We start from the raw sequence: 10,518 nt of genomic DNA on the forward strand, positions 1-10,518 counted from the left end.
TAAGATATTGTAAGACTTCATGCTCTCGTCCAGGATTGGAAGAGGGTTACGGGGAAGACTCGGTGAGTCAACAGTTTTGATTTTGCCTGACGTCATGCCCATGCATTAATGTACCACTAACAGGCGAAGATCTCAGAACCCGATTCGTCGAATCTATCTCCTATCTCCCGTAAAACTGCTCTTACGATACTTTAGCGCGCGCCATATTCACGCAGCCCCACGTGAATTTGAACATTTCAAGACCAATCTTTGGTCACAGAATTTCAGTTTCAACCATACTTGAGAGGACACCTATTATCGTAGAGCTCTATGTGTACACGGATAATCAGCCAATTTCCACGGCTCATTTAAATTTAGCTTTTTCATTTGCAGCCCTATTCAGTAGGCCAGTCGCACCTGCGTGATTGCGTAAAAGGTTTGGGCGCGCTCTTTCAGGAGCCCCCACCCCTGGCGCGCGCTGATGCCATCAGAGCACATGTTGAAGCTTTGGGCAAAGCAGGTGTCCAACACGAGGATTGGGACCAGTCAGAGAGAAATTCGAAAGCAGAGGCAGCAAGGTACTTCCAGTACCTCAAAATTACCACGAGTCACGCACTTTGAGTTGGGAACTTGGCGACAGGCAGTCTATCACGAACCATCATCAACTCAGACAGACTTCATGAACAACATTCGCCGAGTCTAGGCTAGGCTGTCTAGTATCATTACCAGTGAGTCCAACTCGGCAGAACCGAGTCGGCTCTAATTTCTCGTGATTTTCGAGTTCTCGTCCAAACACCGGCAAATGGGCGGGACGGGAAAAAGCGGGATTCCCGTTTTGGAAAATTTCAGCGTATTCCCTCCCCTTCTCGTCCCGCGAGATTGGGGCGAGTCCCGGCCGATTCTCGCATATCCCGCAATTCTTTTCGCACCGCGCTTTGCACGGTGCTCCCAGTCAAACTCCCACTCGACTTCGGCTTATCCAACACAATTACCGATAATGTAAAAGTGATACTAAGTTACAAAGCTTACTGAGTACGAGCTACAAAGCGAATGATGCAAGTTACCTTCTAACTTGGAAGTTCTAAGGTGCTGTGTGCTAGAGCTCGGAATGCCATTCTCGACCGTCGACGAGTCAGCGTCTCAGAAAGGAATCCCGGGGACCTCCAAGCAGACGAGCTGCTGGATTTCCGATGAGTCGATCCATTGCAAATCCATCGCGTTTCTCACTCGAAACACTCTGAATCAGTACTATTCATATTCTCTAGCATACGGTACTACTGATCAGTAGTCACGAAATGAACGATCTGGTCTTGGCTCTTCATAGGCCACATATTGGGAAATAAGTAAGTATTCACCAGCGAGTGCTTTTAAACTGATCGGTCGATCACTCCATTGTTCCTATTGTTTTCCTGTTGTTGTTAACTATTCCCTACTAGAAATTTCCTAGTCCCAAGTTGGGACTCCCAACCATTATGACTATCAATACAATCAGCATGTTTCTTCCTATACCAACTCTAGTAAAGGGCTTCACTAAAGTTTAATGACGGCTAGGCCTTCGCTAAAGCTAACACTGGCTCGCCCGAGGTTTAGGGGTTCGGCGAAGGGTCTCTTTCGAGGGGACGACATTTCCTTAGTAACGATTTCGACTTTTGGTTTGTAGTAGCGGGAAGTTGGCGATTTCCCGCACATTCCCGTTCCCGCTCAAAAAAAAATTTTCTCTCCCGCTTCCCTCTCGGAAAGCGGGAGGGAACCGAGTCCCGCCGGGAACGGGACTCGCATGCCGCTGTTTGTTCTCGTCAGCTACATATGTAGCTAGCTACGTGTATATTATCCAATAAAACCGTTTTATAGTCGCCCACGCCGGCGATGATGTAATCACGGAAGATGCTTGGGCATAATCATTTCACGAGTCCTATGCAGCGCAATTCGATGGATTTTGTTGATCCACTAATTCTAACTTACCTGCCCCAACGAATCCATGGCGTAGTGAGATCAAGTTGCTGCGTAGCGAAGTACGCCGCACGTGCACATCGTGCGTGAAACCGATATAAGCTGAGCACACGCAATCACAATCCGTGCTTGTCGGCCCTTTGTATGATCACTTGACCGAAGGACGAGTGGGATACGATATGAGATCACCTTGCGCTCACCGTGGGCGAGCGCAACAGAAATATAGCTTAACGTGCAGAACGGGGTCTTATCAACCGTATCGTAAGCTAAGCAACTTTCTAAAAGGTTGTACAAAACGTGTGGCCTCTTAGCCACTACGATATATGGCATCTACATGCCAATCACATACGGAGAGATCCAGCTCTCCACGCTATCCTCTCCGAGGAGAGGTAAGCCGAGCGTTCTATCGCTCCTTGGCCTCAATCCCCCCCCAATGCCCTCTCATCTTCGGGCATCCCCTACTCTGTATCTTGTGGCTTATAGTCTCACTCCCATGTATCACACATGGCTTACATTGCGATCCTCACATCGCTGAATTTTCTGATGATGCATTCCTTGGTTCGTTGATGCGGCTAGTCCGCTCACGCACTAGGATATGCAGAGTCAGCTCTCCGCGTGGAATATTATCCTCATACATCTCCCTCCCAAGTAGAGAGTGGCTCTTCACTCCTCAGCGGGTTATCTTTTCAGTTGTTCATTTATCTGGAAACATCTCATCTCAGTATAACTTATTAGCTCCAAAGCCTCGTCATGGTCAAGAAACGCTCCAAGAAAGTCCCCGCCACTTCATCCTCACCGTCTTTGCTGCGACAAAGGTTGGAGTATCTAGCAAACACTCCGTGGCTCATCGGTCTACAAACCGTTCTGCTCGCATCCGTCAACGACTACATCCCAAAAAGTCCAGCGACTCTCTGATGCTGATGATTTCGATCAACAAACGAGGGCTTTCCTTCAAGATCCAGCAGGAGTTATTGACTCTCATGGGTTATCATTCAACCCGCACACTACGCTGGCTCCATCGCCGATAAGTACCAGTCAAGTTCACAACGTCCCGACTAGACTAAAACCACCCGGTCACATATTGGCAGATGTGGGTAAGGACCCACGCCTTTCCATGTTCCTCAACAAGCCATGGCATGCCTATCTCCCCTCTGCCTGGAAACGAATGAAGAACATTGACTGCTCCAATGACCGTAGCCTTGGAGCCTTAAGCACTGCTCTTATGGCATCTTTAGGGCTCATTGGACGATTAACGTTATCAGGTCTGATTGATTCCACCGCAGGTCTAGCGTTCCTCGGTACATTGTTCGACTCGGCATATGGGAAAGATGGCATTACCCGTTGTCGTTACACTCTAGAGTGTTTACTCGTCGAACTCTACTCAGCTGTACTCGACGGCCGTTGCACCGACTGCTCAATCTTGGATATTAATCCCAGGTAATCTCCTCACTCTACGGTCAGAACTCACTCTTCCTTCGATCTCATCTCATCCAGGCGTATCCATTATTATTCACGATTAGTACTTTCAGATCTCCATTCATTGAAGCGGCTCTCACAAGATTCATCGGATTCCTTCCACCACCTCCACCCTCCAACTCTGCCTACACCGGCGGCTCGGGCACTAGTTCTTACAGAGGAAAAGGTAAAGGAAAAGGCCGGTACGACCGTCAACAGGACGCCCCCCCCCTCGAAAGTCGACCAAGCTACATCTCAATCTTGGAAGCAAGAGGAAACAGGTCCTCACAAGTCACCTCCCAAATTCTGAGACCCTCTTCCATTTGGGTCATCGATCACAAATTACCTACTTTCGGTCGTTAATCTTCTTCTCCAACATCATCTGCTGTCAGCCCCCACTATCATCTAAAGATTCTGATATGGCTCTGTCGAGTTCGCATGGCGAATGCATCTCATCTTTTCTTCAACATACAATACACACTTTCAACTTAGTTTTGAGTCAATACTATAACTGTAATATAGTCCAGTGGTATACTACGGTAGTATTACTATCGAAATACCCAATGTTCATTTGACAGTCCTATCATCCCTTTTTCCATGTCTGTTCCTCCTCCAACGAAAAGGGCCAGGAGAGGCTCCAGAAGTACGACTCGCAGAATCCTTCGGTCTATGACGAAAGCCCTGTATTCACAGCACCTCCTTAACCAGCTTGAAGTAACCTACGAATATGACCTGTACATTCTCAGACCGGTGATTACCGTTCCCATCAAATATGGTTACCCTTATGCAGGGTCGTCCAGGGATTCACTATCGGCATCAACTTCGAACTGTACATCAGGTCTAACTCCCTCAGAGCATGTATGCTGGGCAACCACTACCTACTTCCATGTCAAAGGCCATCCGATCTTACCTACCATGCTGCAAGGAACTACTGCGATACATAGGGTTGCTCTAGAAGACCTACGACTTCTCCGTGAACACAATTTGGATGTCCTCGCCTCTCGGTTCCCATGCTACCCTACTACAGACGCCAAGATTAATCACTGGAGATGTGACAACATTCAGTTCATGATAGACCTCACTCATTACATCGACAAAGACATTGTGCACAGCCTTGAGCATGGTTTCCCTCTCACTGGCAATATTCCTTGCGGTGGTCTTTTTGAAGATGCCCCACACCCAAAAATTGCAAAATTACATCCATCTGATCTCAAATCGTCTTCACGAGATATTGAACGACTCCTTCAATACCTTCGAGGCCCTATCAATGCCGTAGTCGATCTCCGAGCTGCTGTGGCTCAAGATGTGGTGGACGAAGCTCTCAAACTACGTGCTCTTGGCCCCCTACCCATAGATCACACTTTCGACTCGGACTTCTTCGTCTCGCCCATCTTCGGTATCCAACAGTCAGACAAGATCCGCCTAATAAGTAATTATGCGTTCCGTTCTCACGGCGTTCGTCTCAATGATGCTGCGACTGTGATGCACAAAGTCTCCATGCCCAGAATGTCTCATGTAGCCGAAGTTGTTCGTCTCTTAGGCCTCGGGCCGAAACATATATCCCGTACCGATCACGAGTCCGCCTACCGACAACTAAAGGTTCTACCCGAAGACCAGGTACGAGCTACAGGCCTCTATATGGACTCATCAATGGTACCACATTTCGTGGTGCCGTTGGTGTGTCCGTTTGGTGCGGTTGCAAGCGTCACCAATTATCTCCGCTGTTCTGAGATGCATTGCCACTTCATCAGATCCATAGGTTTCTGCAATGCCCTAGCGTATATGGATGATTGTTTTCCCGTTGAATATCCTAGTCTCAGCACTTCAGCAGTCACTTTCATCAACTTCATCAACGAGAGAATCACCGGAGGCATCATTAAACACTCCAAAGATGTGGCCCCTTCAACGACCAATGCACTTCTTGGCTTCAACGTCGACCTATCTCAGGGAGGATTCATCGTCAGCTTAACAGACCAACGTCGAGCTAAGATACTCTTGGATCTATCGATGGCTACACGAGACCATTCCCTCATCTCATCGAAGATGGCCGGCAAACTCAGCTTCGCTTGCGAAGCTCTCTATGGTAGGGTTGGTCGCGGCTATGTACGAACCTTGATACGCCAATCCAGAGGGTTTCAAGTTGATACTGCTTCTGTCGACAATGCGCTTGCAGCTCTCATCGAACTCTTCACTATTCGTTCGGTACCAAAAGACCTAGTGGACGAGCTACACTCCGACTCACCGCCAGTCGTGTGCTATTCAGACGCTTCAGGTGACGGACGACTGGGAATCTTCATACCGTCTATGTTCAACGTCCCAGGTTGCTGGGGAACCATCAAGGTTCCCTACTCTGAAGGCATCCACATTAATATGCTGGAGTTCCTAGCCGCTGCCATCACAGTCGACGTTGCAGCGAGAAGGTTCTGCGGGAAACTCATAATTCTATTCACAGACAACACAACAGTTGAGTATCTAGTCCACAAAGGCTCTAGCTCCTCCCAGATCATGAATGAGGCTGTAGCCAAGTTCTGGATTCATTTAGCCTTCTCTGGAGTTTACCATCTACTCACATTCCATGTACCTTCAACTTCCAACCCAGCTGACCCCATTAGTAGAGATACCTTCTCCGTCAGTTGGTTACTGGGTTCTGAACAAATCAACTTATCTTTACCGAATTGGTGGGCATCTGTACAACACCATCAATTTACCATTACATAACATCTTGATCTTAACAAAACTACATTAATTTCACTTCACTAGATCAGAAACCGTTTCCATTTTCTACACGCTTGCGTTTCGTCCTTCCATATTAATCTACGTCTGTCATGCAGTACCCGCCTTCCTCTAAATGGCTTTCTTCTTTGAAATCCAACTAGTGTGCGGACATGCACTACGCTACCCACAGAGACTCCTCAATGCTATCAGTGATAGTAACGTCACGTCATGGAAAGAACTATTTGATTGGCAACCTACCCATCTCCTACCTGGTACTCTGGTCAAGCTACACATGCTGCGGGCATTCCCCGAAGCACGTGCGGTTCTGTTCGTTCTGAACCTCAACTTCATAGAACCCTGCTTACATCGCTACATAACAGCTCACCTGTCCGCCAGTACATGGATCACTTATAGATCCTGTGTCAACAAGTTCTTACATTGGCATTGGCATCATTTCCCTCTAAAACCGGCTATTCCAACCACCGCAGACGCGGTTAGGCGCTTTATGATAACGACCAAAGGTCATCCGCACTACATCGCAGCTCTCAAGAAGTTACATGAACTGCTGGAGCTACCAGTCTCGTTCTCAGACAGCCTAACCCTGTCTGTGGTACATGGTATTCGACAAGAAGAGGCGTCCCACAGGAAACAGCGAGCTTTCCTACGCTTGAACATTCTACAGTCAGTCGTCCAACAAGCACATTCGCTCGGGCTCCACTTATTTGCCGCTTATCTAGTAATCGCCTATGCTTTCAGCTTACGTGTGCCTTCCGAACTACTCAACGTCAACAATCGAACTATCACAGTCCTCGACAACTCCTGTTATCTATCGTTGTGTCGAAGGAAAAACAACAAGAGCATAAGCACACTTCACAGGGTATGCACTTGCTCAACTTGGGGACCCATGCTATGTCCAGTGGAAGCTTGTTCTTTCACGATCAGCGCACAAACCACAATGCATCCGAGCTCCTTCAATCGCATGCTGCAGCGATGTCTAAAATTGTGCGGAGTGCCTAAGCCCACCTCTTTCAGTTCTCACGCCCTGAGGAGAGGTAGGACAGATGACCTCTACAAGGCTGGTGCCTCTGATGCTTTGATCGATCTATCGGGCGGCTGGTCATGCGCCAACTCTAAGCGCTTCTACATTTCAAAACATCCTTATCATTATCTCTCGACCTATTGTGTTTGACAATCAATTTTCAAACATTTCTTCTTCGTGCATCGGAATATTCTACTTCACTCTCGTGTCTACATATAGTGTGAAGCATACAGCGATCGCTACACATTCTGCGAAAGGAGCATTCCACCACACCACACATGCAACTAGGGCTTCGCGACCTGCCTTCTATCGATTCCCAGCAAACGTTATCGCCAAACATGACCAGCATACCGCACGAATACAGGTCAAGGGGAAAATTCGGCGGCTGCCCGTTGAGCGGAGCCCCTCTTGAGAGAGGGCTACTTCAACTTAGAATCTATATCATCTCGTTGGGGAAATATAAATTCTAGTTTCAGTCTCAATTTCACGCTAGGACTCGGACCATGGCGGCGATCGGTTCGAGCCTCTCCCCAACGATCGTGGTAAGGAGCGAGAGCCCTCATGGTCCTAGGTGGCGTGATCGATGATATTGTATGATCACTTGACCGAAGGACGAGTGGGATACGATATGAGATCACCTTGCGCTCACCGTGGGCGAGCGCAACAGAAATATAGCTTAACGTGCAGAACGGGGTCTTATCAACCGTATCGTAAGCTAAGCAACTTTCTAAACCCTTCCCACCCTCCCGAAGGAAGGGGAAATATAAATTCTAGTTTCAGTCTCAATTTCACGCTAGGACTCGGACCATGGCGGCGATCGGTTCGAGCCTCTCCCTTGCTGATACTGTTGGCATTGACACAGCTGGTTAGTCCATATCGTCATTGCCTCTCTCCCTATCTTCATTAAGAACATACGGTAGTGAGGCAGAACCTGTTCGAACCCTTTCAAGGAAGTGTTACTTCTTCCCTTGTTCTTCTCCCCAAGGCGTCTGGTTGTACATGCGTGGCACGCATGATGTGTGACGCATCTCGGGACTATCCTGTCAAGAGGGTAGCAGGAGATGGACCCTCCACCAGACATTGTATATGACTTTGATGACGCGTCGCTTAGAGTTACTTGAGCCCGTGCGCCCCAAGGAATGTTGTACGCATTGAGAGGAACATCTTGCTCACTTCCTCTTCAGTTGTAACGTTCGAGCTAGCATTTTGTCCATCATGGCTAGTATTTCAGCACTGCTGCTTTTTGCAGGACTGCTCCTTGGGTCCAATGCTCAGCCTATCGGTACGTATCACTATGAAGAGAAGCAGAGTCCTACCGGAGATTTTTTCTCTCTTATATTCACTGTGGACGCGGACAGGCGTGTGTCTATGTTCTTCTACTGCGCAGCTGACCAACACTTTTCGGACGGAGCGCTTCCACTCAAAAAACAAGAGGGGAGCCAAGACATCTACAGCATCGACTACAGCGGAACTTGTACCGGAACTGTCGAATGGTGGTATAACAAGGTGAGATCAACATGCCCATCAGGCGGTAAGCCTCCGCATTTCTTTCCCTATCATGGGAAGATCGTGAAGGGCGACCTCGAGACGTTAGAATTCTTATCACCAAATGAGGTCTTGACTAAGTTCGAGGGCCGTACTCTCTCCTTCTCCAAAATAGGACAGTATCTCACACCAGCTGTCTATCACTTCTCTTCCCATACCTTCGATATTCTATATGAGGTCTACGGAATTAATTCTCCGCAGCCCAACGATGCCAATATATGGATGAGCGTGAGGTGCAAGAACCAGCCGCTTCATGGACGCTTCCAAAGCGAGTTCCAGGTCTCGCGTACTTCTAGTGACACCTCAATATACGTGGATAAAGATTATGAGATCTTCGTGGCCTCTGTACGTCGCCTGAACCAACTCAAGTTCTGGTTGAGGAGAAGATGTGGTATAACTACTAGCCACGACGATTTCACTAAAGTACGTCAGGAGGAGGGTGGTAGATTTGCTCCAGAGGTTGTGGTCACTGTTCTGAATGGTGAAGAGATCTATCTTAGGAAACTTCCGTGAGGGGGAGTTAAACCTAATTTCAGAGGCTGGTGGTTGTCAGCGGTACTAGATGATCAACATTTCACTATGACGGATCAGTGGTCTTGATCGCTAGTAGTCTCAAGATAGTAGTCTCAGATCAAGTCTTGGTGGCTTGAGTACTTCGACGATCTGACGATAAGTTGGAGCCGCCTCCAAGTGCAACCTTTTATTTACTTCTATGTTCTTTGAACTTAACGGTGTTAAGTTCATACTCTTCTTTTTTGCTGTGCGTTGGTGGTTCGAGTCGGTACTTTCTTATTGATAGTCGATCTCACGTACAGCACTTGAAGTGCATCACCTCAGGTGATCGATGATAGATGAGCTTGAGGGCTCCGAACTTATAGAGGATCTAGGATATTCTTTGTTGACAGCATCGGAATATGATTGGAGTTCAAAAATTGAACTCAGGTAGCAGGCAGTAAGCATCTTCTGATGCCTCACTCATCATTCAGCTTTGAGTTATTTTAAATAACTTATTTACCAGTGGTTATTGGCTAGACCAAGAACACACTAGACTGTAGCCCACAGTGGTCATCAACACCCATTATTTGTTTTGCGATGCATTGTACGTCCTAAGCTAGGACTCCTAACAGTGATCGAGTGTACAATGTGTATCATTTCTGAGTCAGTAGCGAGAACAGCAACGTGTCACCACCACCACCGTATAGCCACAAGGTGGTCGGCGTTATAGACTATAAATTGTCTTAAAAAGCGTATACAGTCCGCAGACTCCCCAAGGAATAGTACGAGAGAGTGATGGTTGAGACAAAATTTCAACTAAGTGCCGCTGCTGTAGTTACCACTACGACTAGGCTGACTCAGTAAGGGAGGCAACCCCCTGGTTCATGATTATAGAGCCTCCATGAGCGTCGGAGTACAGCTATTGCGTGTCCTGGCGCGAGAAGCTGAACTCAACCTCTCAGTGAAGGAAAGGTGTAAAGCGAGTAAGAGTCAGTAATGGAATGATATCGTAATAACAAGTTCAACGCCTTAGGAGCGCCACTGCAGAGCATCCCATGTAGCAATACCTTGTGGAGAACGATAGATAATGTTGCATTGTGTTTTACTATTACATTTAACGGGAATATGATAATGAATGACGCCCCCAATACATTCTACTACTTCCATCGTAACAGGATGCTCCACCAGAGTCGCGTACGATTCCAAGCACAGCTGGAAGCTAACTCAAGTGAGAGTTCTCGACCTTGGCTAGGGGGAGATGTGAAGGGCATCGCCATGACTTGTGAGACATTTTTTGGCGCCCGAAAGGAACGACGCCTATTTACGAACTCCGAAGCAAC

The 10,518-nt window shown here is 47.7% G+C and overlaps 1 protein-coding gene across 1 annotated transcript; it reads left to right on the forward strand.

The window, feature by feature from the left end:
- Positions 1 to 8,666: 8,666 nt before the first annotated feature.
- Positions 8,667 to 9,192, forward strand: Pmar_PMAR000633 (hypothetical protein; the record flags this gene model as incomplete). The annotated part of the gene is made up of 1 exon (XM_002775009.1): positions 8,667 to 9,192. A coding segment is annotated over one exon (526 nt), but the record flags the coding sequence as incomplete, so codon positions are not given.
- Positions 9,193 to 10,518: the final 1,326 nt, after the last annotated feature.

This window comes from Perkinsus marinus, assembly GCF_000006405.1.
Source record: "Perkinsus marinus ATCC 50983 genomic scaffold scf_1104296957120, whole genome shotgun sequence".
Taxonomy (NCBI): Eukaryota; Perkinsozoa; order Perkinsida; family Perkinsidae; genus Perkinsus; species Perkinsus marinus.